The sequence below is a fragment of the Melospiza melodia genome, chromosome 4 (genome assembly GCF_035770615.1).
Source record: "Melospiza melodia melodia isolate bMelMel2 chromosome 4, bMelMel2.pri, whole genome shotgun sequence".
Classification (NCBI taxonomy): domain Eukaryota; kingdom Metazoa; phylum Chordata; class Aves; order Passeriformes; family Passerellidae; genus Melospiza; species Melospiza melodia.
The window spans coordinates 91765966-91793629 of NC_086197.1; the positions used below are offsets into that span (position 1 = coordinate 91765966).

General features: G+C 41.2%; 1 protein-coding gene across 2 annotated transcripts in view; it reads left to right on the forward strand.

Moving 5' to 3' along the window:
* The first annotated feature begins 728 nt into the window (after window positions 1-728).
* Window positions 729-27664, forward strand: part of RSBN1L (round spermatid basic protein 1 like) — a 47079-nt gene continuing 20143 nt past the window's right edge. Inside the window, exons 1-4 of one of the 2 annotated variants that reach the window (XM_063155578.1) lie at window positions 729-1320; window positions 11645-11758; window positions 22462-22722; window positions 23041-23105. In XM_063155578.1, the coding sequence (XP_063011648.1) occupies window positions 735-1320; window positions 11645-11758; window positions 22462-22722; window positions 23041-23105 (1026 nt within the window). In that variant the 5' untranslated portion in view covers window positions 729-734. Of the gene's footprint in view, window positions 1321-11644; window positions 11759-22461; window positions 23106-27664 lie in introns of both variants that reach the window. The other variant, XM_063155577.1, reaches the window with a different exon arrangement.

Consider the following 27664-nt stretch of genomic DNA (forward strand, 5'->3'; position numbering starts at 1 on the left):
GCTCCTGTTTGGGACTCGGAGCTCAAACCCCTTCCTTGAGGCGCGGCGGTCAGTGATCCCCTGTGACAGACACCCGACAGTCCCGGCGGGCGGGCACCGGCACTCGCAGAGCCGCCGAGCTCGGCAGCCTCTGCCCTCCCTCCTCCCCTCAGGCCCTCCGGAGCTTCCAGGCTTCACCTGAGTCCCTCCAAGCATGCGGGAGAGTGTGGAGAACTCGGGTTGGGAGAGCACAGAACGAACAATCCCCCGGCCCTGAGCACCCCGAGGGACAGGCTCATCGCCTCCCGGGGTATATCCACCGGGAACGGCGCTAGTCCAGACCTTCCTTATTCCCGAACACACGCCCTTCCCAGCAACAGCCCGCGGGCTGCGGGGATCCCAACAGCCGCTCCCAGAGCAGAGAAGCCCCAAACCTGAGGCGTTAATGAAAGCCCCGGGATGCGCCGGGGTCCGAACCTTCCTTATTCCCAAGCAAGCGCCTTCCCCAGGCGCGCCGCCTCTCCCTGCCCCGGTCCCCGCCGCGCTCCCCTCACCGCCCCCGCGCGCCCTGCGCACTCAGCCGAGCCGCCGCCCTCAATCCCCTGAGAGCCCGCCCCCTCTCCCCGCCCTGCGATTGGCCGCTCTCGCTGTCTGTCCGGCGCCACCCCGGCCCATTGGGCGAGGCCACGGCACTGCCCCGCCCCCGGCGCTATCGGTTGGGGCGAGCCGAGAGTAAATAGACGCCGGAGCCCAAGATGGCGGAGCCGCCCAGTCCGGGTCGTGGCGCGGCGCCCCCCGAGCAGGAGCTGCTCGGCGCCAGGACGGCCCCGGACGCTAAAGGTTCCCGCGGATCCCAGCCGGCCGCCAAGAAGGTGAAGGGAGCCGAGGAGCGGAGCTTGAAGGGCGCTAAGCGCGTCAACGGTGAAGGGGGCGGCGGTGGCGGGAGCGCCAAGCAGCCGCTGCCCGCGGTCGTGCCCGGCTACAGCGGCCCCGGGCCGTGGGGCTTCGCCGCGCTGCCCTCGGGCGCCTCGGCGGCCGCGGGGGGCTTTGCGTTCCCTTCCCCGCTGTCCCGGAAGCTGCTGCCGCCCGCGGTGCTGCTGCCGCCGTCCGCCTCCCCCTCCTCGTCCCACCCGCAGCACCAGCACCGCCACCACCGGCACCGCCTGGCGCTGGCGGCCGAGGCGGGAGGCGGCGGCTGCGCCAAGCCCAAGAGACCCAAGGAGAAGCGGGACAAGGAGAGGAGGAAGCACGGGGCGCTCCCCGTTGTGGCGGCGGCGGGAGATGGCGGCGGGGCCCTGAGCCGGGAGGAGAACGGGGAGGTGAAGCTGCTGTTCCCCAAAGGTGAGCGGCGGGGCGGCGGGAAGGGAGGGCTGGAAGCGGCAGCGGGCGCGGGGGCCTCGCTGGAGCTGCCCGGCGGCGGCGGGAGGCGGCCCCGGCCCGGCCCGGGGGCTGCGGGCAGCGCCGGAGCCGCTCGCACATCGCTGGCCTTGTGTGGGCTCGTGGGGAAGGCAGCGGCGGCTCGGTCCGCCGTCAATCCTGTCAAAAAAGGGGGTGTGGAATTAGCGATGGCGTCAGCCAGAAGCTGCCAGAGGCCTTAGGTTCTCTTACCTATTAGGGAAATGAGGATGCCGAGTAATTTATTAGAAATGCGCGAACAAAACTGAATTGGGGAAAAACCGAGAACGTGTTGCAAAAAATCGCCGTAATTTAAAAATTAAATCATCAATCATCTCGTTTCTTAGGCTGTTAATTTTTACAGGCTAAGTCATTTAGTACTAGTTAAAATGCAGTTAAAATTTAGATACTTTCACTTTTGAAGTCTCATGTAGCTGCTGCTCCAGGCTTTCTTTATTTTATGAAGATCACATCTCCCAAGGAATGCTCGAGGCCTTCAGGATAAGGGGGGGGAAATGCTGGGTTAGTTCATTAGTGGTGCTGGACAAAAATGACCATACGAGGTAGGACAAGATGTCAGGCAAGAGTCTTGCTTGGGTTCCTGCTGTGATCAACAGTAAATCTTGGGAACTACAAGACAATGCATGAGTATATGATGACAGGACAAGAATACATGCTTTTATTTCTAGTGTGTCCTTTCCCAGTCTCCAGTGACCTTAAACCAGATGTTGATGCTTTATATTTACATCGAAATATGAGGAATTTGAAATGTACACTCCATTACTTAGTTTAATCAATTTTCTTTTATTTTAAAGGAAAGATAAATTACAGCTGTTGTGTAGATTTAGGTTACTTTGATTGTGGCCTATACCTGTAATTACAGGATCAGCCAAGCTTGTAGAGAAATGTCAATATGCCTTTTTGTCTACTGATTAGGTTGTCTGGGCTACCTTGCTTCATTTTTTCACTAATTTCCATGAGTATCTTCATCTGTGATTCACTTACCTCTGAGAGGTTTTTTTTATTTACTTGGATCTTGATTGGTGGTGTCCAAGTGGGTTTTAAGTGTGTAATTTCAGTGCTTTCAAGTGCTCCATTTTAGGGCTTTTCCCCCATTTGTTCCTGTCCAAAAGCCTTTAGAAATGATGCTCATCACCTGTTTGATGTTGGTGAAGTAGTTTTGTCTTCAAGGACAGCTGCTGAGAAACTCACCCAAATCCTTCTTGCAAAGCTGTGTAATTAATAACCATGTTTAGTGTCCTACCAGTGTTGAAGAGTCATGTTAGTAAATCTTAGAACCCCATATTGCCCTAACAGGATGAAATATTCTTTCACATTGCTTAAAGAAGTTGACACTGATAGTGGTAACTGAATAATTTATGTGATTTGTCTTTAAAGAGGAGATTGTGCACCTTGTATCTGGAAAAGATACTTTTCTCAGAGCTTATATTCACAGGCACAAATTCTTTTTATTTTTTAGTTGCTGAGTGCTCAGAACAGATATTTTTACCTTACATTTATTCCTTGAAAACTTACCTACATGCAACAAATAAATTTTCAAAGGCAAATGATACCTGTTTGGTATCTGAGTCTGCACATTTCCATTTAGTGGAAGTAGTTTGTAAACCAAAATATTTGTGGCATATTTTCCTCCATAAAAGAAGAACTTTATTTTAATTATACTGTATATTTTTGCAGAGAAGACTGAGAAAGTGAAGGATGCACTGACTGTTCTGCTGAGAGCTGCCAGCCTTTCAAAAGTGATTCAGTATTTGACTGTAGATTAAAGAACAGGTTTGTGCTGTTAATCCTGTGAATAATTTACTGTGCAGAGAGGAAAGGGAAAAATGCAGTTATGATGCAGGGAGAAAAGAATGGCTGGGGGGCAGGCACATAGAATCCTGAGTACAGAGGAAAGCTAAGAATGACATTGAGGTGGGTGGGTGGAATAGTCAGGACTTGTGCATTGGGAGTGCTGAAGCTACAGACTGGAAAAAGATACCAGAGGGACTGTGGTTGCAGCATGTAATGAGTGAACGTGGAATGAATTAGAAATACTGACAGGAGAAGAAAATAGCAGGCAGGAGCAGTGTGGAAATGATTCTGGTTTTGTTTTGGGGTGAAAGATTATACTTAGGTGCTGTAGAAAAGGCCAGGAAGGTAGGATAGAAGGAGAAATGAAACTTTTAGGCAGCCTGCAGGGTGGAGTTGAACAGCATGGGTAAATTTAGATGGTTTTGGGTAATTGTGGAAAACTGAAAGGCCTGCAGATACAGGATATATGAGGGGCAGGGGATAAAATAGGAATAGGAATAAAATATTCTCCTTCAGGTGTAGTGAGCTGAGTTTGTAGAAGCTGCTATCAATGCATTCTGAAAATCAGCCTCATGCAGGCAAGTGCAGTCTCTTGTTCCTGGAGTCTGCAGTTAGGCAACCTCTGCCTTTGGTGCAGTGGAGAAGGAGCAGCAACATGGAATTGATGGCATTGATTGTTTTTCTCTGCTAGCATTCAGAACTGACACACATGCCAGTGTTGCACCTGCCAGCAGGAAAATTGTGCCAGTGGAGAGACTAGAGGTATAGAGGCAGGATACTCAGAGATAAGCAGATGGAATGGGTGAGAATTCCTTGGTGGTTTTGAGGCTCTGAAAATGGAGAAAGTCCATCCTCCTGTTTGCAGCCAAAAATGGAGATGCATTGCAGGTGGGCACATGGGATGGGGTGGAATTCCCAGTCATTGCAGTACCTATAAATGAGGAGTTGGGTTTCTGGTCAGGGAGCTGTGTGCTCTGCTGCACAGAGCTCTTAGGGTGTGAGGAGAAAAAGCTTCACCTTTGTGAGAGAGCCTGAGGCCTGCACAGATTTCAGTACTAGAGAAAATGAGAAGCAAAGCTGGAGGAATCGGGAGGAGAATGGCAAAATTTGTCTCAAAATTTCATGAGATTGCTAGGACTGTGTTATAGACAAAATAATACAGGGAATGAGGGTGTGCAGTGATGTGGAGTGAATGAATGTGAGATCTGGCCTTGAGAGTAGTGGCAAATGCATTTTCCTAATTTTAGTTTAATTATGGTAATGATGATGGAAGTATTGACACTGAGGAGGAAATGGTGAGGTTTTTCACCTTGCATTCAGAAAAGCTGATGGTAGGAGCTGATGTGTGTCCTTCACTTGCAGTAGTGACTATGAGGTAAGGGGGCCTAGTTCTGAGGGACCCTGATTTCCCATGTGATAGGAAGATGTTAAGCTTGGTAGTAGCCAAGACAGATGATGTGTTTAAAGCTTTTAAAAAAATTTTATATTTTCTTCAAGTCTTTGTTTAAAGACTTCTTTGGTCTTTTAATTAATTGCAAAGAACTTTTAAGTTGCAGAGTCATAAGCAGGCCTTGCAGCTTGTGATTCCATTAAATGAATGGGGTTCAGTGACCCCTTCAGAGATGATCTAGCATGCAGAGAGCCTGAAAGAGCCTTTTGCTGGATGCATGATTTATCCTGCAGATAACGAGGTTTAGGCTGTTTAAAATAAGCTTAAATTTCACTTGTCACGAACATTGTGCTAGTGGAACTGAAGTTGTGCAATGTTTTTGTTTTTGAAGCACGGTGTCAGTCTGACAGAGTGATTGCTGTTCGTGCTCTGGCTCTGCTGATTCAGTCAGTCATTTCACTGGTACTCTGCTCTAGCAGGTCATAGTCGGCATTGTTTTCATAACAGTGCAAAGCCCAGCTCAGCCACTCCCCTCTGCATTAGACAGTGCCTGTCCACATCTTTGGTTTTGGTCCCTATGTTTGCTGTAAGGTGTAATGCAGTTGCATGAGCCATCTTTTCTGCTTTTCTTGCTGTTTCTGTGTATAATTTTTCTTTCCCTCTTGTTTTTCTTTCCTTCAGTGATCCATTTGTAAGATTGCCTCAGTGTGCAGGCAGTTGCAGAATGAGATTGATGCCTTTTGACTTGCAGATGGGGATTCCCCATATGAGCAGGAAGGCTGAATGGGGCACTGTAGCTCTTGTTTTTAGTGTTAGGATATTTTTTTTTAACTGTTCCTCCTTTGTCCCCACCCCCCTTCTTTCTCCTGCTATCTTTGAAGGATAGATAAGATTAGATTTCCAATGAACACTTAGCAGTGATTCTTCTGGTAACAGTTACCTTGTATCCTGTGACCCTTCTGGGATTTTAGCTTTCAAGAAGTTACGCTTTTCAGTCTTAATAATTTTGGTCTGCTTCCTGTGGGATGCTCATTTCATAGTCTTTGCTACCAAAGTAGGTTGAAGAAAGTTTTGAATCTTTTTTCCCTTCTTTAGAATGGGGGCCATGCATCTTGCTTGTAAGGTTGTCTTTTATTTTTTCTTCTGCTAAACATTTCCTCCTTCTGTTAACTACTACTTCCCTTTTTTCTTGGACTGTGGCTTGACTCACTTCCCCCTCCTTTCTGTTGAATTTTTTAAATATAACAGTCATTTTCATGCTTATGAGGCTCTTGACTACTCTTATCTGAATTCTTCAATATTTTTCTATTTGGATAGCCTACTGTAAGCAGCAATGTCTAGAAAGTGTTTGGGGTTTTAAGTATGGTATTCAGGAGGAAGAGGGACTTCTCAAATTTCTGTTGCTGCTGGAGATTTACATGCAGTTCAGTTTTCAGAGCTGGTAGTGACATTAATATGCAATGCTGGGATAAATTTGGAGCAGTGCATCTTTTTCTTGAGGGACCCTGGCCCCTTTTTGATAAGATAACTTGACATTTGCTAGGTGGAACAAAATCCTTCTAAGCTGAGGAACCATGCCCTTCCTGTACCCCAGAATTCAGCTTTGTTTGTAATTCACACAGCAGAAACTTACTCTGATTTTGGAATACCAAATAATTTTCCGTAGTTGACACAAGATCAGGAGGCTGAGCATTTTATCTGAAACCTCTTTAAGAGGCCTTGTTTGCAGCTCTCACATTTTCTGTTACTGATTTCAACTCCCCAGTGCTTGAGTCTAAACTCATTCAGTTCTGCATGTAGAAGGTCTCCTTAGAAGTGAGAAGCTTAAAGGAACTGAGAACTGTGAAGATAATATTTCAGTTTTTTGGAAGTTTTAATTCTGAAAGGGATCTATCCTCCTTTTCATTCATTGGAGAGCTTGAGGAAATATTCTTGCCTGATAAGGGGATTTCTTTAGTGATATCTTAGATTTTAAATTACTGAAAGGAGTGTCAGCCATATGTTCCTGGTTGCTGGGGTGTGAAACTTGTCCCTTTTTTGATGGTTTGTATTTTATCTTGAACATACTGTATGGGTTTTTCCATGTTCATTAAGCTGGGAAACCTGCTCTGCAGTGTACATTGTAGGATTTAACCAGTGCAGGTGTCAAGGCTGTTAACATGGTGGTGTTAAATGTACTTCATGTACCTGCATAACCAGTTAAACATGGCTTCTTGAGGTTTTATTTTTATGGATGTTTGCTCAAAGTGAGGAGAGTGCTGATGGAAGGGATGGTAGCTGATGTTCTTGCATGCCCCTCCTTATTTCCCCTCCCTTTCAGTTACCCTGCTGCTGGTGTTATCCATATTGATGGTGTCCCTTAGCAGTAGTCTGTAAATATTTTGCCTCATGTGCAGTGACAGCCCTTAAATCAAACAGAGGAGAGGCAGGCAGAATACTTTGAACATAATCTATGACTGACTACTAATGTGAGTTACCATCTGGAAAATGATGCAGAGCAGCTGCAGCTTTTGGCATCTGACAGGGCTGTACAGCTCTCCTCTTCCAGTGCTGAAGTGGACTTGCTTGGTGGAGCTCCTGCATGGACTTCAAGGTGCAAATTTCCCAAGTGACAGCCTCCACTTTGCACATGAGATCCACTCCAAAGCACTTCCCATTAGTACTCACTGTCTGTGCTCTTTTTACCTTTCTGTCTGTAGAAAGCTTTCAGTAGAGGCATGGATCTGATTAGATTTCTGAAATCAGGTGTGATCTGTGAATTTGTGTTCCTGTATTTCCTGCTTAGGAAACTGTGGCAGTCATTCTCCATTATGAGAATGACTACTATGAGTATCTCTTGAGTTGGGAAACAAGGAACTTTTACTATACCCTTTAGTTGTAAATGGCTATTTAATGTATAAGTACAGTGTATATCCATTTATTTTATGTACTTAACCTAACATCCAGAAAAAGTAGCTTTGGAATTTGAGGAGGAAGTATGCATATAATTCTTAATTAGTTCAGTTCATTGTGTGGAATTGTTGTAAAGTGAAGATATTTTTCAGATGCCCTTTAGGAAGGTGAGATGGCACACACCATAATAAAACTCTTCCTGTCTATATGTTGCACTTCTTTTATTTTAATATATTGCTGTTGCAGCATTTCTTTTAGGTGTGGGTGTACAGTTCTTGTGACATGCAAAGCAAAGAATATGGACTTCATGGTGACACTCCTTGCTGTAAATTTGAATGAGACACATGTAGAAATATTTTAATTCCTTAGGTGTTGTATTGTTTTCTAAACAGGGATACTTATTCCTACAAAGCCCTGTATTTTAAAAAGTATACAGTTGTTTATTTAGTAGAGTTGGATTGGGTTTGTCTGGCAAGGTAGCAGGGGAGATACAGGGGTGGCTTCTGTGAGAAGCTGCCAGTGATGGTGGTAGCATCTCTGGGATTATGTATTTTAAGAGGGGGAAGAAATCACTGCACAGGACCAATTGCAGCTGGAGAGAGCTCAGTGCAGGAGGGGCAGGAGGGGCTGCAGGTGCCAGAGCAGATTCCCCTGCAGCCCCTGGGGCAGCTCCTGCCGGGGCAGCCGTGCCCCTGCAGCCCAGGGAGGCCCATGGGGGAGCAGAGATCCACCTGAGACCCTTGGGGACTCCAGCCAGGAGCAGGTGGGTGTCCAAGGGAGGCTGTGAGCCCATGGAAGCCTTTGCTGGAGCAGGCTCCTGGCAGGGCCTGTGAGAGGAGGAGCCCATGCTGGATCAGGTCTGTTGGCAGCATCTGTGGCCTGTTTCTGGAGCAGGTTGCCAGGTTTGTTGGTAGGACCTGTGACCCCATGTGGCACCGCCCTGGAGCAGGCTGTGCCTGAGGGACTGTGCCACCTGCAAAAGGACCCACACTGCAGCAGTCTGTGAGGAGCTGAGCCCACAGGCAGGACTCACACTGGAGAAATAGGTGGGACAAGTGTAGTGAAAAGATAGATTTCTTTCTTTTTTGCCCTGGGCCACAAATTACTTCAGACAATTGGCTTTTAGTTTTGGTGCTTTTGGAGGTGTGTAAAGGCCTTCCCTCCTGTGTGTTTGGGCTGTGTTATTTCTGTGGAGGCTCATTTCATCCACAGCAGCTCAAAAAGCTTTTTTTTTTTTTTTTTTTCTTTTTTATTTGTTAGGAGTAGTCCTGGTGGAAGCTAACTGCAGAATATTCTGTGGACATGGAAAGCTTATTGTAAGCATCTTCCTACCTTTTACTACTTTGTGATCTTGTTGCCCTACAAGTAAAATGGAGACCAGTAGTAGCTTCTAGTGGTAAATTTCAAAAAAGCTGTACAAAAGCATTCCAGGTTTTCATAACTTCAACAGAGCAAGATTTCCTTCTTTTCCCTTGCCAGTGTCACTCACTGCTTGTTTATTCTGTGATATCTAGGTTGTAAATTGCTTAATATTGGGGATATTCATTTTAAAGCAGGAATTTAATGAAGAATGTTCATGTTTCTGGATTCTCTGAGGAGAACAATCAGCAGCCTTTTGTTTGGAAGTTGTGTTTGAATTTTGCAAGCCAGACAAGAAAACACATACTAATACTCAGAAACTTAAGGTATTTCAACTGAGAATTAAGTTCAAGTGTTAATCCATGGAGTAACTCATTTTGACAGGTTTTTTTTTTAATGTATGAAGATTTTTTTTTTAAATTTCAGTATTTATGGGGATTTTTTTGAGGGGAACTACTGGCTATTGTTAAGCTATTCTGTGAGCTTTGAGGAGTAAATCAGAAAATCTATACATTCAAATTGAGCTTCTCAACTGTTTTTACTTGCATCAGGCTCTACACTGGTTTGGTTACAAGACTGATTTCTAGAAGGGAAAGTTTACTCCAAATATCCCTCAGCTGCATTTACATTGTATTTGCAATCACTTGTGGTAGGATTTACTTGTGGCTGTTGCTGGGGGATGTTACAGAACACATTCATTGTTTCTTTTGTTGGGAAAGTTTCACCATTGACTCTAATTGCTTTGAAGATGTGAAAATAAACTAGAGGCTCTTTAAAAGGTTCTCTGTCTTTATGTGTTGCTTCTGACAAAACTGGAAGATTCATTGGCCTCATTTTCATGAGTTGGCAGTAAAAGACTCTTTCAGTCTTTTGTCCTCTTTCAGCAAGACTCAACATCTGTATATGCTCTTCAATGTTGCTTTGATTTGTAAGTGATAGCAGAAGTCAAGTGTGCCTCTTAACCATACAAAAATGTTGAGATAAAATCTAGGTCTTCCCGTGATAATTGTAGTTCTGGCTGAGTTGATTGTTCAGCCAAGGTTATAAATCAAGCCTGGTGTTACTGCCTGCTAGCTGAGTGTCTGCTTTTGGAGTGTTACATTAACTCCTGTTGGACTGCTTACCCAATTTCATACTCAAGTTGCTGGGGATTTACAAATTAGAGATTCCTTTTTGGGGGGAAACAGGTTGGAGAGGAAGATTTATGTCAGTTTAACCTTTTCCTAGAAAGATTTGTGTTGGAAAGCTTATTTGGTTTCCATGGTCTGCTATACACATAAATCTGCTTTGTCATCCATCCCTTCCCACAGAGGTGTTAGGAGGAGGCTGTTCTTGGACATGGCTGTCCGAACATCCTCTAAGTGCAGCTGCCTTATTATATTTGTGCCAGTATAGCTTCTGTTCTCTCCCTGCTGCTTTGCCATCTATTTTGGTTTTTATTTGACTTATTTTCTTATGACTCTCCCTAAAATACATCCTTTGCTTCACTCTAACAACTGTGAGGATTTAAGTTCTGTGTCCTCGTTAGAATACTCCTCAGAGGAAAGATTGAATGCTGTGGAATCACTGTTGGAGCAGTCATTTATGTGGATTACTGTCAGCTCTTTGCACCTTTATCAACTTCCTGAGTAGTTTGGTTAGGGGTCACTCTGCATTGCCTTCTAGAACTGAGGGCTTTCTTTGGCTTGCTTCTGAAATATTTCTCATTTGTTAGTAGTGAACATACTCACTACTTCTGTTTTATGTGAATACTTAAGGAAGAGTAATTGGATTTCTTTGCTTCCACTTGGGGTTTATAATGCAAGTACCATGAATAAAACATCAGGGCTGTCTCTCAGCTGTATTACTGAAGCATAACATTATGTAGGAGCTTGAAATCAGATTTCCTCTTTCCCTGTGGAGGTTAAAAAGCCCAGTGAACTCTTTGAGCAGGTACTGGCTTCAGGCCAGGAGGTGAGGCGTGAAGTGCTGGCTGCCCTGCATATGAGCCTGGTAAAATCTGACTTCTTTAGTGCTTGGCCTCAGAAGTGAATCTCAGCTTGGCTTGCAAAGATGACTGCTTGAAACTATGAGTTCCTCTAGGTCTAGTATTTTACATGCAGAAAGCATGCCTGCAGGCTCTGCTTTTCTGTGTCAGGGATTTAAAAACCTGGAGTGACTTGACAAGAAAGGAAATGAAAAACGAGACTGCTCAGGTAAGCTGTTCTGATTGTAGGTAAGCAGGGGAAGCACCAGTGAATTAAATCTGTGTGAATAGAGCACGTCTCATGTTTTTATTAATTATATCTGACTGCTATTGATGCATTAGCCTGTGAATGTAATGTAAACAACTTTTAATTGGACAGATTAAACCATCTTTCCTAGGTATTTGCAAAAGCCTTTAAGTTCAGAGTATATATAGATAGATAGTTAGGAAGGTTTTCAGTCTGGATGTGCACCCAAGAAAATGCTAACTGTATTATCGTTTTCCTCAATTCTTATGTAATGCATGCAATTCCAATTTCAACAAATGAGCTGGCTGCTGATGCAAAATAAGAGCAGAAGGTATAAGAGTAAGCAAAAATTACTGTACAGTTAACTTGCTGGGTTGTTGAATACAGCCACAACAAAACAAACAAAACTTTTCTGAGTTAAAGAAGCTTATGTTGGATTATGCAACAGATAAATATTAGCTTTTCATATTGTAAGTACTGGGATTTCCTTGTAACTCCTTCTCTATATCCTCTTAATAGAGCTTGCATAAGAGTAATAGGAAATGTGTATGTTACAATTACTTTTCTGTTCTTGCTTAATTGTGAAATATTTGCATTTCAGGTCAAATCAAAGACAAAGTTAAAGAAAGGGAGAAGAAGCAAAAAGAAAAGAAGAAGCACAAACTAATGAATGAAATCAAGAAAGAAAATGGAGAGATCAAATTACTGCAGAAAGGTAGGTTCAAACTCTGTAGTGATTTTTCATTCTAGTGCTAGAGGTATTTGTGGTTGGATGCTGTGCTTCAATACTATATTTTTTATTTAACTTATTCTTTTTTTCCTGGTTAGTTGGTACAAAAGTTGCAAATTAAAACCTGTTACAGATGTTAATTTTTTTGTCAGCTGTGCTAGGTACTGGAAGTTAAAGATAAAACTATCATCACAGTGTTGTATATGCAATAGTAGTAGTAGTAGGTAAGACCAGTACTTCAAGGAACAACATTAGTGATTCTTGAATGACTGCTGACAAGATGTAGGTCATCATTTTAAATCTTGTGGAGAGGAAAGATGAATGCATGTTACATTTTATGTCTAACATTAATTGTACAAGACTGAGTACTTAAGGAGTTATAATTCAGGAGATTTGTCAAATACTAGGCAATTGTATGCCACATGCAGTCTTAATTTTGGCTAATTTCTTCAACTTTGTTTTCTGTAGTGAAAGGTAGTTAAAGTTACATTCTCATGTGGCTTGTGCATCCATTGGATCTTAGAACTGTGCAGTAGTTGAGGTTGGAAGGGATCTAGTCCAGCTGCTCCAGGTATGATCAACTAGAGCAGCTTGCCCAGGATTATCAGACTCTTTATCTCCAAGGGTGGAGGTAACAGTCTCACTGGACAACTACATTCAGATTATATATACAGAAATTGTTTTTATAATGATGATGATGATAAGAGACTGGAACAGGCTGCCCGGAGAGGTGACAGATATTCCATCCCTGACAGTGTTCAAGGTCAGGTCAAGAATTGGGCTCTGAGCAACCAGATCTAATTGTGAAGATGTTCCTGCTTGTTGCAGCAGGTTAGACTGGATGGTCTTGAAAGGTCAATTCCAGCAGAAGCTGTGTCTGTTGTATGGCCTTTGAAAAGAGGCAGAGACAGCTGGGGCTGATAGGCCTGGAGAAGACGAGGCTCAAGGGGGATCCTATCAGTGTGTGGGAACACCTGATGAAAGGGAGTGAAGAAAGTCATCAACCTGTGCTTCACGGGTTTATTTCTTCCAGGTGCAGGGTTTTACCCACCCCTCTGTTAACTTCACGAGTCCCCCAAGTTTCTACATTTCTACAGCCTCTCAAGGTCCCTCTCACTGGCAGCACAACTCTGTGGTCCATCAACTCCTCCTCCCAGTTGTGGATCAGCTGCAGCTTGCTGAGGGTGTGCTCTGTCCCATGATGCATCAATGGAGAGGCTGGACAATAACAACACAAGATATTAAGGTCTGGATTACTCCAGCAGTGACTGTTTCCAGCTGGAATTTGTGCTGCTGCTCACAACCCTTTGAGCACAGCAGTTAAGCCAGTACTTGAACCACCTTATTCTTCACTTAGGTCATGCTGCAGCAGATTTTCTGTGAGGGTGTTGCTTATTTGAGTAGACCAAATGCTTTTTTAATCTGTTATTTTCAGTCTCTGCTTTTGAAGTTAGGAACAAATTCGTGATATGTTTTTCTGTTACTTTGTAAACCGTGGGATTTAATTTACAAACCAGAAAGTGAAACCTTCAAATTAAGTCTTGAACTTCAGAAGAGGTCAGAGGCACAGAGCCCTTTAATTACTGTATCAGATACTATACTCTACACACAAGTAACTGCATTAACAACAATGACAGTTTAAAACCTGTGTTGATCAGATCTCAAAGTACAGCTTTGAACTTGAGCATTGTGTAAGCTGGTGACTTCCTGTGCAAAGGGCAGGTGTGACTTGTCTTTGCTGAGCAAAGGAAGTTGATGGTTGAGATACAGGGCAACATGTAGCTGCCCCAGCAGTGGGTCCTTCAGGCTTTGTTTGAGTAGCAGCCTTTTTTTACACTGGGCCCTGTTTCTGTTGCCATTCAGCAGATGAGGTGCAATCTGCAAAGACAGCAAGTTGTCTTGCACCAGCCTAATGGGGCTGTTGAGCCTAAAATAGTGCTTTATTTTCAGGTTAATGTTCAAGTGCATATGCCCGGGGACTGTGTTAAAAGACTTCTTTTGAGAAGCAAGATAGCTTATTTTCACAGCAAACAGTGTTACAAGTGCATTAGATGCTTCATTCCTATTTTATTTGACTTTTTACCACTCAAGTTTATTTCATATTTTCTTTATAGTGTTGGGTGTAAAGTGTTTTGTAGAGGCTGTGTTTGGTTTGCCAGTATCCTGCGAAATTGACTCCTATTTCAGGGAAAGAAGGGAGTGAGTCAGGAGAGCAGTTATTTAGAGCAGGCAAATCATCTCCACAGGATTTGTATCCTGTTCAGAACAGCAGCTTGGTGTCTTCTGTGGGCCTCCAAAATCTGACTAAATGTGCTTATATGTGCTGTGAGGTTTGTATAACATTTCCTGAGCTGTCCTGCTGATCTAACTTTACATCCTGGGCAAGAGAGAGCAGAGGCAGAAGTGCTTTATGGCCAGCTTCTTGTATATATCAGTGGCCAGTGTCTCTGTGACCTTTTCAGTTACTAACTCTTTATTTAAGAGGGTCTTCTTCCCGTGTAAAAAAAGTTAAACTTCAAGCCCTATTGTTTTGAGCTCAGGATTTACAGTGCAGGCTTTGGAATGAGTCTGCTTTCCATTTCTTCAGGCTTCTGCTTTTGTGGTTGTTTTTTCTATTTTTAGCGTGCGTGTTTAGAGACCAAGAGTACAGTGCCTAAAGACAGCTTATTTCCTTCTTCTAGGTATTAGATCTGTATCTTGTTGTAAAATATTGCTCTGGCCATCTGTTTGTGAGTGCCCTTGGCTGAGGGGGGTAGGTGACAGCCTACGTGACTTCAGACAGCTCAGCTGGCTGTGCGAGGTCAGGGGTGACGAGTTCTGGAAGAGGTCAGTGCTGAGGGACTGATGCCTTTTGAGGGAGAGCTGGTGCATAAGCCTAATTTTGGTGCTCTAAGCTGAATGTGGAAGAGTTTATTTATACTTGGAGGCTCTGGGTTGTGAGCTGTTCGTCTGCCTAAACTTGGGTTGGCGTTGTGTTGAAAGCTGTGATAAAACTTGCCCGTGTTGGAGAAGGGTGATTCTGAAAAAGGGTTTCTCTGCTGTGCATGAGGCTGCTAAAGGAAATGAGGCTCTTTCAGAGAGCCTCATGGCTTTTTTTATAAACCTAGAATTTAAAGTTTATTTTGTCTTCCTTTTGCACCGTATTCTCTCTAGATAAGGCTGTAGAATTGTCTCTGTGTCTGTCTGCTGTGTGGAAGGAAGAGCTCAGCTTTCAGACAAAAGCTGCTTGGCACATGCATGTTGTTAAAAATTCAGAAACTCCAAGTGATTTAAATTTTCTTTTAAAAAGAATCTGCATTGTAAATAGTTACTGTCTAGATATTGAGTGTTTAATGCAAAATATTTGCACCACTGTGGTGTGACAAAGTTACTGGAGGTTCTGCAAAAAGGAGGATGATTAATAGGTTTATTTGTAAACAATCCCATTTCTGTTTTTCATTTTAGAAAAAAGTCAGTTTTGTTTACCTGATTATTTATATCTGAGCACAGCAACTGCTAAAATTGTAGTAGGAGACGTTCTTAGTATGTGTTTCTGCAAGATTAAATGCCTTGCTTTATTGAATGCCAAAATTCAGGAAAGAACGGAAAATGAACATTTTATTTGCTGGTATGAGCATACATAAATCCAAATTGTTTTCTGAAGACTTTTTAAAATTATTCTGCTGGAAGAAATGACATTTCATTGTACATCTTTATGACCCTTTAAAATTTTTTATAAATGGGTTTTTTACATGAGTAATTACAAAATCAGTATATTGAACATGAGACATGAGTCTTCATGTATCTTTAAGGAACATGTTCAAGTGTTTGTATGCAGTGCACTTCAGTTGAGGGAGTGAGTAAGACTGAGATAAGAGTGGAGGGCACACAATCCACCACACTGGTTTGTCTGATACTGGGTTTGCTTCACAGTCCTAGGCACCAAGTTACCAACTTTTACCAGTAAAATATGAGTAGAGGGTAAAACAGATGTCAAATGAGATGGAGCAAGTGGTAACTGGAGGGAGAACCGTGCTGGAAAGCTTTCTGCTGGGGCTGGGGATCTGGAGTTTGAAGCAAAGACTTCTGGTGCATCAAAATAAAAATGTTAAATTTTGGTGGCTAGGCTCTCCTAAAGTAAGGAAGTGAAAACCAATTTAAATTAGTGGCTGCTGTTAGAAATGTTTGTGCCTTCCTGCTACTAGCTGTCAGCTAGAAAACTGTGGGAAACAAAGAGTTAAGTGTTACTGATTTTTGGCTTTTGTTTTGAAATGTCTTAAGTCCCCCTCTAATAATTCTGGCTGTGACCTCCAAGTTGAGAAACACCTGCTCTGGTTGAAACAACTGAATAAAGTATTTGACTTCATGGTCTCTGCTTATTTAAAATTTCAGATCAAACGATCAAGCACAACAAATGAACACAACATAAAATAAATTCAGGTAATGTCTGACTTCTTGCAAAACCTTACATTTGGAAGGTGTCTAATTAGATAAACCAGATATTAGGCTGTCTAGCATCAGTTTTAATTGCAAGTATGTGTCATCTTATAATAACAGAGCATTGGCTTATTTGCATAAAATTTGAACAGTTTTGAATGTCAATCCTTAGTAGTAAGTCCCATGTCACTAACAGTGACAGGTATATTATGGCACCATAAAAAGTAAGGTGTGCTGAGTTAACTTGAAAGATCTACCAGTCCTGTAGATGTGTGCATGTGAGAATTATTTTTCTGTTTATGGTATATAAGGTTTGGTACCTGGAGGATGGCTAAAAGTTACTTTGCATTAGTTCTGATACTGCTGAGTGTGTGCCTGCATGAACAGAATGAACATAACTTCCATTCTTCTGATTTCTTTATTGATGCATTGCAGATTTTGTAGCTCTATCCTTGTGCAGATACTGCTAAGTCAAATAAGAGCAGAAGCTGTTCTTTGCTTTTTTATAGTCCAGTAAAGTGTGAGCTCAGTCTACTTTTTAACAACAGGTCAGAGGGGAAAGTTGCTGTAAATGTGGATGCTGAGAGTTTTTTTATCTATCTCCTGTCCCTGTTATTTGTCATTCTTGGGGTCCTAGGGCAGTGGGTCACATGTAAGGAAATGTTTTCAATACAACTGAAAATTGTTAACTTCTCTCTTGTGTTTTCAAACCATGTGGTGGAAAAAAAGCTTTTAGTTCATAGGTTCAGTACCTATTGTGTCTAAATGGATCTCAGGACACCTAGAGACAAACATGCCATGCACTCCAAAATGTGTGAAATTGGATTCCAAGAGTTGTATGTATGTGTATGTGTGTACACACCTGTACTGTGTGTGCTGGTGAAGACTCTGAAACACCTGTCCTGAGAGTTTTGGGTTACCTGTGTGTGCCTCAGCAGGAAGAGGTGAATCCAGTTAGCTTGCATCAAGTACTGCACTGCTGTTCCCAAATCTGACTTAAAGTAGGTTGGATATCTCACCCTTGTGTTGGGGTCTTTATTTGAACTTTTGGATTGCTTAGTTATGTTTTCATGAAATTCTGCCTGTCTGCTCTGGAGCAGCTTAATTACTGCCCCAGAGAGATGAGGAAAGCTGCTCTTCTTTTTTGGTGTCCATTAGAGAAGTGTCAAAGCAGTGTTACTGGTTTTGGAAGAAGCAGCTCGTTTTTCTTTAAAGTGCTTTGATATATATGCAGCAGAGAAGTGGCTGAATGAGTGTGTTTCTGCTCTTCTCTACAGCTAATGCAGAAAAAGAAGAAATTATTTATTGAACATTGCTGATAGCAATTCCAGTATTCCAGCAAGCTAACTCTTTTTGCTCTTAACTATTTGTAGCTTCTGATCAGATTTAAACATCTACTTCAGAGTGGATCTTTGAAATTCATCAGAGCAGAAGCCTTAGGCTAGAAATGTGCTTCCTCCTCTATCTGTCATATTCTATTCAAGCTTTACTGAGAAATACTATTTACTTCTAGAAATCAGTTTTTCATTTTATGTTTGTATTCCTCAGGAGAACTGTCTGTACACTAAAGTAGTGGAACATAAGTATTCTAAAATTGGGTATATGCAGGTGTCAAAGCAGTGTGGAGATCAAGCACCACCCACACTCATTGTAAAAGGATAGATGGAGGAAATTGTAGTCTGATCTGTATTACAGATAAATTAACTAAAATGTTACCTTAAAAAGATAAATTTTATAATTTCTTTGTTAAATTTAAAAGTTCAAATGTTTGGGTTAGAAAAATTTCTATGAAGGTTTCCTAGGAAACTGATCCTTCTCATAAATGTACTGTTGGGTGAGGTGGTGGGGCTTTTTTAACCTGTAAAAATTCAGCTTTGTTCCGTGCTGGGGTGGATGGAGAAGGTGTAGCTGAGCAGACTGTGTGGTGTGCTGCTGGTACCCCCTGAGTCCTGCTCTCAGTGGCCTGTGTGCTGTAATTCCTGTGTGGCTGGAGCCAGTTCCCTGCTGCAGCAGCACAGTGAGCAGCTTTCTGCTGAGCCTCTGAGTTACTGTGCAGCTGGTGAGCAGCAGTGGTGCAGCACCCTGAGCCAGGAGCAGTGACAGAGGGCACTGGGGGGTTGGATCATCTGGCATTGAGCTTGTACATTGCTCAGCTGTGTTATAGCCTGAATAATTGTCACATTTTTTCAGTCTTCCAATAGTAAATTTGATTTTGAAGTGTTTTTTTTTTTTTTTTCTTTGCAATGTGGGGTGTATGAAGTATCTACACAAATACTTTTCTGTATGTATGTCATTTGCTGCTTGTGGGGAAATGGAGTTTTTGACAGAGCTTGTGTATGCAGTAGCAAAAGCTTGGGTGAATTTTCAAAAGGCTCAAAACAGCTAAGCAGTTTTTGAAGTTGTGTTACCTAATTCCTGCTTGAAGTGGTTTTAGAGATCTAAGTTTTACTCTTGTTGGTATGCATTTTTTTTCAAAGTGTTTAATTCTAGTAATGTTTTAAAAAAAGCCCATTTAGAGTCTTCTTTATCTTCTGATTTCTGTGTTTTAAGGCTTTTTTTCTGCTTCAGTGGCATCAGTAGTTCAGACATTGAAGACGGGATTGATGTTTGTCTCCCAAGGATAGACACCATTTCTCTCTTTTAGTTGCAAGCAGCAGTTCAGGGGGCCCTGCTACCTTCCCTCACAGATCTTCTGGTGTTTTTTTTGTTATACAGCCTTTTGTTCTTTCAGTGATTGCTGCTCTCGTGGTTTCCAAGTGTTTCAGAATTAAAACTGGTCTCAGTTCCATCCTTAAATAGAGATCCAAAAAATTCCGTGGAAGAGAGTTGCACACAGAAATAAGGGGTTGTGGGCAAATATTTATTTTATTACAATTTGTGTGCATAATTTTTGCAACTTGGTGTAATTTGAGAAAGTGTGCAATGATAAATTGTAATAATTGATATATATGTAAATGGCATAACCCTTTTATCTTGTGTTCAGAAGTAAAAGCAGTCTGTATTAAAATCAATGTATTAAAGCTGAGATTATATGCCCAAAAAGGAATAATTTTAACCCTCTGGTTAAAAACGTTTATCTCTTCTGAAGGTTTTGTAGAGATGGTATGAAAACAGAGGGAATGATAAATGTTCTTCATTGTAAAATGTCTTAATGTAATTCCTTCTAAGGTTTTAAGTGCTTCCATAGATGTATACCAAGCTAAATAAGTAGTACTTTTACAACTGAGTTTGAAGACAAACCCTTTTTGGATATGTTCACAAGAACTTTGCATAATTGGAGACTGATTTACATTCCATCTATGATGTTTCTGTCTTAAAGGCACCACTCCTTTCAAGACCATGGCTGTGCTCTTTTGAGTGCTGCTCACTGATGATTAGAAAAATTCAATTATTTCAGTTGGAAGGGGCCTACAGTGATCATCCATTTCAAGTGCCTGAGCACCTCAGGGCTGGCCAAGAGTTCAACCTCTTGTTAAGGGCATTGTCCAAATGCCTCTTAAACACTGCCTGCCTCGGGGCATTGACCACCTCTCTAAGGAAGCCTGTTTTATTGTTTAATAGTGGAATTGTTTGTTTGGTTAGTTTTTTAATATTTTACTGCATAGCTGCATCCTTGAAATACATTAAGTGATGAATTAAAGAAACTGCCACCAGGTATTACAGGAGCAGTTGAATGAAATTGTTTGTAAAACTTCTGAGAAGATCAAAAGGAATGGTACAGGTTGAAAGGGAAAATCAGATCATCTTCCTTCTTGTACATTAGGAATGGAAGTCAGCAGTTTTTGTTGTTTTGCACAGATACAAATTCATAGCCATCTATTATATAAGTACTTTACATTTCAGCTAGTACTGATATAATGTAATTTAATAGCTGGGTGCTCAGTAAGAACATACAGATGCTGATCTTCATGTCTTCATGTCTTAGGATTCTACATGCTCAAGTAGGAGAGAGTGATTTGGCTCTTACTGCAGCAAATAGCTTCTTGCTTTGAAGTTTGTTGCCATTTATATTTCTCTGATTGAACCCCAGTAAATACAAATTTCCATACTTTTCTGCCATGCATAATGTCCCAGATCTGAGTGACTAGTTTGAACAAAAATCTGATCTCCATTTAAAAACAAGTGAAATGGGTTGGCAGTAATTTCTGCTTCCCCCTGCATCACCTTACTCCAGCATTTGGTGCTATAATTTCATAGTTTGTATATTCACACTAATGTAATATCTGCAGAATGATTGACTTCTTTGTGATATCCGTCAGCATAGCAAAAAAATTCATATTTAGAGTGAAACAATTTTGAAATGCTGCATTAAAACATTATTAAGAGTTTGCAATACCTGTATACCCGGATGCTTTTTTGCAGTTTTGTATTCCTGCAGTCAGGAGGAGGGGAAAAATGTCTGAGTCTGTATTTTGAGATTTGTGTTGAGATTTCAAAGCCTGCAGTATGTAACTTCCCACTGTCAGGAACCATTTCTTTATTTCCCACTGCCTGGAGCTGGTGCTGTAGTGGCACCATTGCAATACCCCAGAAGAGCAGTAGGTGATTTTTGCCAGGTAATGACATTACACACAAGGACCCTGGCACCCTGGATAACCATTTTCAGGATTCCTCTAAGGACGAGGTACTCAGTTGTTGAACACCTGTTGCTGCTCTTCCTGGTCTTTTCATGCCCACTGGAGTTTCAGGCTCTGACAGAAAGAGGATATTAACAAAGAGGTGGTGAATGTTGCATCTGCCAGATGAAGCAGTTCTGTTGCTGAGGTCTGATGCTGGGTTTACATTAAATTTAGCCTAGGAAAGGACAGACTTCCATGAAGATACTGGCAGTTGAACTTTGCAGTTGAACTTAGCTAGTTAAAAGTGAAATTGTGTTCAGAGAGTGTGCAATGTTAAATCTGATTCTGAGTGAAGAGAGTCTTTGTAGTTATTAACTGTGTAGATTAGGTTAAGAAATCCTAGAATCCATTTCCTTGTTTGGACTAAATAAGAAATGAGGTGACCTCAGGGCACTTCTCATTCCCCTCTCTGTGAGAAAATAGAATCCAGGGAGATAACTAAATCTGCCTCCACTTCAAGAATCCCAGAAGTATTTAGCTGCTATCACAAACATCAGGCGACTCAGAAACAAGTGTCTCAATTGCTTGTTCTCCTTTCCATTATCTGCATCTTCCATGTCCAACCTTCAGCAAGAATTTGTGATTCCATGCACCAACAGTTGTGTTTTTTTGTTTTTTTTTTAAAGGACTCTTGTTAAGTTACTTGGATGCAGGATGACAAGCTGAAAATAATCTACTGCAACATTGTAGTAGAGACTGGCTAACTTAACTCTTGCAGATTTCACATTACTTAGTCTTCCAATGAAATACACAGATTTTAAACTTGAAAGCTTCTGTGTTTGAACATGCTGGTTTGGAATTGCTGGTGTGAATATAATTTGGTGCTGAAACATACCCACTAACTGTTTTACGATGTGCTAAATCATTTTGACTGCTTGATCTTGGGGCAGTGTAGTGCTAGAAGTTTTTTGGCTACCACTTCTATTACTTGCAAAAATACCCTCTCACTTGTTTAAAACAAGTGAGAACATTTACCTTGGGAATCACTTGAATGTGCTATCCCCAAATGAGTAATTTCTGCCTTTAGGACATTTTGGACATTTAGGATGGTTTTGTATATTGAGAGAACTTGAAACTAGGTTTTTTTTTTTTGTGAGTGTTTTCTTTAATGTGTCTTTTGTTTTAATTTTATTTATATTATAATATATATGGAACGAGTTTTTAGTTGCTCCCACATGTTCTTCAGCACAGTTTATCTAGTTCTGAAAGAGTGCCCATGTGAAGAAGCCCATCAGACAAGGTCAGTTCTGGCAGTGGCATCTCATGGGCAGCTTGCTGCTGCTGCTGTTGATATCCATGGATGGTTTGTTGGCCCCTGGTCTGGCAGTGTTGGACAGCTGTCCTGTGGTGTCTCTGGACTTCATGGGGCAGCTAAAGGGAGTGATGGACTGCAACTCCTCATGGAAGCAGCCTTGGGACACTTGGGTTATTGTGATGTCTTTTCCCTTTTTGTCTCAGCTTATTTACCAATTGCACATGGCAGGTGTCTCTTACCCTGCTCACTTTTGGTAACATACACATTGTGACCCTTGCTTTTTTTCTGTGGACTTTGTGTGCCATGGTGAGTGTTTTGGTGACTCTCAATCCCAATCTTTAAATATATATTTTGTATTAAAATTTCCTTAAGAGATTTTTTTTTTAAACTCTCAACAGGTGGGAAGGAGAAACCAAAAACCAATGCAGAAGAGCTACAGATTAAAAAAGTTAAGAAGAAAAAGAAAAAGAAACATAAAGAGAATGAGAAGAGGAAGCGTCCAAAAATGTACAGCAAATCTATTCAGACCATCTGCTCAGGATTGGTTTCTGACATTGAGGATCAGGAAGCCAAAGGCATCATAGATGATCATCTTAAGGATTTCAATGGGAAAAATATGGATCCCAAGAAGGACTGTGAGTCCAAGATACCAGAGAACAGTGAGTTTCCATTTGTCTCGTTAAAGGAGCCACGGGTTCAAAATAAACTCAAAAGGTTGGACACATTGGAGTTCAAACAGCTGATTCATATTGAGCACCAGCCTAACGGAGGTGCATCAGTTATCCATGCCTACAGTAATGAACTCTCCCACTTGTCTCCTGTGGAGATGGAGAGATTTGCAGAAGAGTTTGTGGGTCTGGTTTTTAGTGAAAATGAAAACTGTGCAGCTTACTATGTAATGGGTATTGTTCATGGGGCAGCTACTTATTTACCTGACTTTTTAGACTACTTTTCGTTTAATTTTCCCAATTCACCAGTGAAAATGGAGATTTTGGGAAAGAAAGATATAGAGACAACGACTATGTCAAATTTTCATGCTCAGGTAAGAGGTTATGCATTTTACTTTCTAAAGTCATATAATGGTTTCCAACAACTGTGAACGGGTTTTTTTTAGAGTAGTTGCTGTTAGCTCTGCTATGTGGATGACACAGAAGACTGGAAACAAGGGATTTCTCTAATAAGTCAGTTCTGCATTATTGAAGATGAGAAGAGACATAAAATTGTTAACTGAGACATCAAAATGGATTTTTGGTGGGAGGGCAAGTGTTTGCATGCTTGTGTGTGTAGGTTTCTTTGGATTTGTTTCTGTAGCTGAAGATTAACCATGAGTTTTGGAGGGTTAAAATGGTTTAGCTGTGGCTTTCTGGGTTTCTGAACAGTAGTATGTCTGTATTGTCATAAAACTGAAATGCTTTAATACAGTGTTATACACAAAAACCTGCATAGGGCAAGGTTTTTTTAGCTTCATTTGTAGTTTGGGTTTTCTAAATCCATCCTCAAAGAACAACTTGGGGTTATTGTGGCTGCCGATTTGGTCCTTATCCCTTTGCATTTCTCCTTACTTGGCTGGATTCTCTGGAAAGCTCTTAAGTTAAATGGCAGAATGACTGGCAGCTTTTAAATATTCTTTTATTTCAAAAGAATAATTATTTTTGGAAAGAAGTGACTGTATACTTTCTTAACAACAGCTGCTGATTAAGCATCACCTCTGATGTTTATTAACTTGCTGTAGAAAATATATTTCTGTGGCACAGAAATAATTTGTAGCACTGGTTTTCAGGAAAAAAAAGTCGGTTTGATTTTCACCTTGGTGATGAGGTTATTGCAAAAAGTCCCTACAGTGACTATGAAACAATTTATGCAGAAACTCAGTCCTGTTATTTACATCAGCTTTATCTCACAATTACCTTTTTAACTCCCATGTTTGTGAACTTAGATGTTGTATGGATCAGCTTTAAAATATTTAATCTTCACTTTTGAGATGATTAAGTTACCCTGTCATCTGAAAACCATGCCTATTTTTTCCCTTTGGCTGCATAGACATTTGCATAGAACACTTCCATGTATTGACAGATTTCAGGTGTGTGTTGTCTACAAGGATATGCAGAACCAAAATGTTGCTGCAGGAGAACATTTGCAGTGCTGGCTGCATGGAATATGAATATGCTGTGAACTTCAGTCACTGTTTTTCTTGAGTGTGTAAACTGAAACACTGATAATAAAAATCATTGAACACATAATGGGCAGCTCTCCAGAGCTGCTCTTTGGCCAGTTTAGGTAAGAAAAGCTGGATCTGTCCTTACAAGGATGTTCCTTAAATCCAGCTGGTTCTCTTGGGTTGCATTAACACGGCGTAGCTGTGTGCTAGTGCCCGCCCTAAAGAAATAGTTCATAAAAGCCCAGATTTTATTGTTGTGAATTATCATACAATTATTTTACTAGAATGATAGATTAAATTGTTATTACAGTGGTAACACTGATGTCTAGTTAAACCAGCCCTGTGTTCTTTGGGGTTGAAATCCTAATCTCCATTTTTGTGTCAGTGAAGGAGGAACAGAGAGGCTGTGGTAGATGAAAGAAGCTGAACTGTGTTATTGCAGCATTCTGCTGGTCAGCTCCATGGTCTAAGCTGTATTTACTTGGCTGGAGGTTTAGTTCTGCTATCTTCTTTTCCTTTGTGTTCCCTCTTTTTTTGCCTTAGTTTTCATAGCATTTTATCACTTCTCAGTTTGGTTGCCTGACAGAAAAGGCTTGGCTCCTTGTATTTTTGCTAACTAAGTAGAGGGTGTATAAATAATGTGTACAGGCAAACAGCAGACTTTGTCTTCTGTGCAGCATTCTTGTTTCCTGGAATGTTTAAGTCAGTATCTTGGTTGCCTATTTATTGATTCTAATTTTCCTTATGGTTTTCTTATTTCTGTTTTACTTTGGTTGTTTGTTTTGGTTTTTTTAATGTGGTCTGCCACAGTTAAAATGTTTTGTTAGCTTTGTATTCTCCTTTTTGGCATGTTACATTTTGTGCAGACTGAGAACTTAATCCTGTCTCACTAAGTTCTTTGTGAATCTTTTAAAGGGATTCTAATATCTTGTTGCAGTATATTTTGATGAAACTTCAAATATATTTGGTTTTCTGTTCCTACATTTCCCCAGCTTTGTGCTGTGGTGTTCCTTGTCCTGGGCAGCCTGAGCAATGTCTAGCAGCTGTTGTACAGCCTTAGTTGAGAAAGGATTTGTTTTCTAAGCAGAAGGTTGATTTTATCAAATCTGCTTTGAATATGTGTCTTGGACTTCATCAGCTTTAAGAAACTTGAGTATTCCTTTGGTAATTTTAACTAAAACATTGAAATGAAGCTCACTTGGGTACAAGAGGTTCTTTGGTGGTTTCTCAGATTACATGTAGCACATGTAATCAATCTGACAAATGTAAGTATTTAAAAGATCAAGAAAAGTATTATAAAAAGGAGAATGAAGGTTGAGCTGAGCCTGAAATGGAAAGTGTTATAGAGTGTTTTATCAATTTTTGTTTTTCAAGTTAATCCTTTTGTTACTACTCAATTTTCCACCTCCTGTTTTGTGACAGATGTGGGTTTGTGATTTTTTGGTTTTTTAAGTACTGCATATTTCTGAGTCATCAAATTCTGTGACAAGAATCAGATTGCACAGTAAGTTCTGTTGCTGAGGTCAAATTGGGGTCCTCCTAAGTTTGCCTGGAAAGTCTGCATCTCTCAAGTAATTTACTTAGTTTTCAGTTGTAGAGTTGAGAACTAACTCCTTTCAGCTTGCTTCCCAATACACCTGTGTCAGATAGGAGTAATGTAGTTTTACTTGTTAGAAGATAAGGGACACAGATTTGTGAGAATATTTGCAGCAGATAGGAATTTGGAACTGGCTCTTTCTAATGAGAATTGGCTTTTAAATTTTTCAGGGAGAGGAAATGGGCAGTTTTTCATCATCCAGCTTGGGCTTATGCCTGAGTACTCCTTAGAATTTTTTTGCATTAATGTAACAGCTCTTTCTGAACTGACTGCAAGGCTTAGTCATACAGTTACTGTAACTGGGCAAAATGGAATTAGATTGGATATCCTTGTAGCCACAAAGTCAGTCCTTCAGGTGGTGAAAATTTGTCTTGTAGCTCCATCTTGCCTGGGCTCTGTGTTTGTGTAGATGGCAGCAGCTGCCTCAGTTACCCGATAGCCATGGATCTCCTCAGGCTCTTAGGAGGATTGTAAAGAATGTAAATAATCAGCTTTTGCCACCTACTTGCAGCTTACATCACTTCACTTAAGCTGTTTAGTGCTGTTGAGACAAATGTTAATATTTTGAACTTTTTATTTTTTCCTGGTGCTGGGCAAGTGTAAGTTTTTCTTGCTGTGCTGAAGCCCCAAAGCTCAGAGTTGATGTTTAACAATGCTGAGTGCATTGATTTTACTCTCTTGCATCAGAGGCAGCTTCTTAGTACAGATGAAGTAAGATGCTGCACAGTACCAGACAGTTCCTCTGCTGCCAAACAAGGTGGACTGTTTGAAAGCTGTATTTGACAAGTTCTTGTCTGATGTGTTTGTGGGAGATCTCAGGGTGATTCCACTCTTTACAAAGAAATCCTTTGTAAAGTCATTTTTTCCTTGTTTGACCTCTTATCCTTTTATTCTGATCTTTAGTGGAGAAGGCAAACAATTTATCCATTTCATTCAGCTTTCTCTATATTTGAAGATTGCTTAATAGCTTCTTTTTCCCCTCTCCCTAGATCAAGTAATTTGAGTTATTTCAGTCTGTGATTGCATGTTATACCATTATTACACTTAGTGATCTCCCCTTATGTTCAATTCAGTCATCCATATTTTTTTCTTAATATATGATACTAAGAATGGACAGTGTCTGCCTGGTGTGTTGTCAAAGACTATGAGAAGATTGCTGCAAGTGTCTTGCAAATTCTTGCTCCTATGTCTATTTTTTCCTTTTTCAGAGCAGTTTGTGATCTGCTGTAGCAGCAGCTTCTGCTAATTGAGTTGCTCCCCCTTTCAGGTTCACACAGTTCATTAAATATGTATGTGAGTGTAGTTCTTGCTTTTGTTTAAACTGAATTATATCCTTTGCATTCAGACCCCCTCTCCAGTTTCAAGCTTTGTTAATTTTGATCCTTTCCTGTGACTTGCAGTGTTGCAATGCCTGTGGGTTTTATGAGGATAGACAGCCTTCAAAGGAAGGATCCTTGCTGCCTGCCTCAAAATGAGATAATTATATGAGCACTGACTAAACTGCCCACAGTTTGCTCTTATTAGACCATGTTTCTATAGCAGTTTGTAGAATATAGTGGAAATGTCAAATGTTAAGATGTCTACTGGTCCTCTGAACAAGCCTATCCAGCCATAGTAACAAAGGTTAGTTTGACTTGATTGTTTTCAATTTTTTTTACATGACCATGTTTATTAGTTCTTACTGTCTTATTTTCTAGGTAGTTGATAGTTGTATCAATTATCCAGCTAAGTGAATTTTTCTGTAAATTGGAATTAGGCTAAATAGTCTCTAGCTCCTCTGTCTTCTGTTGACACCTATTTCTTTAAGATGATGTGCTGCTGTCTTCCAGATGTGAAGAACTTGTTT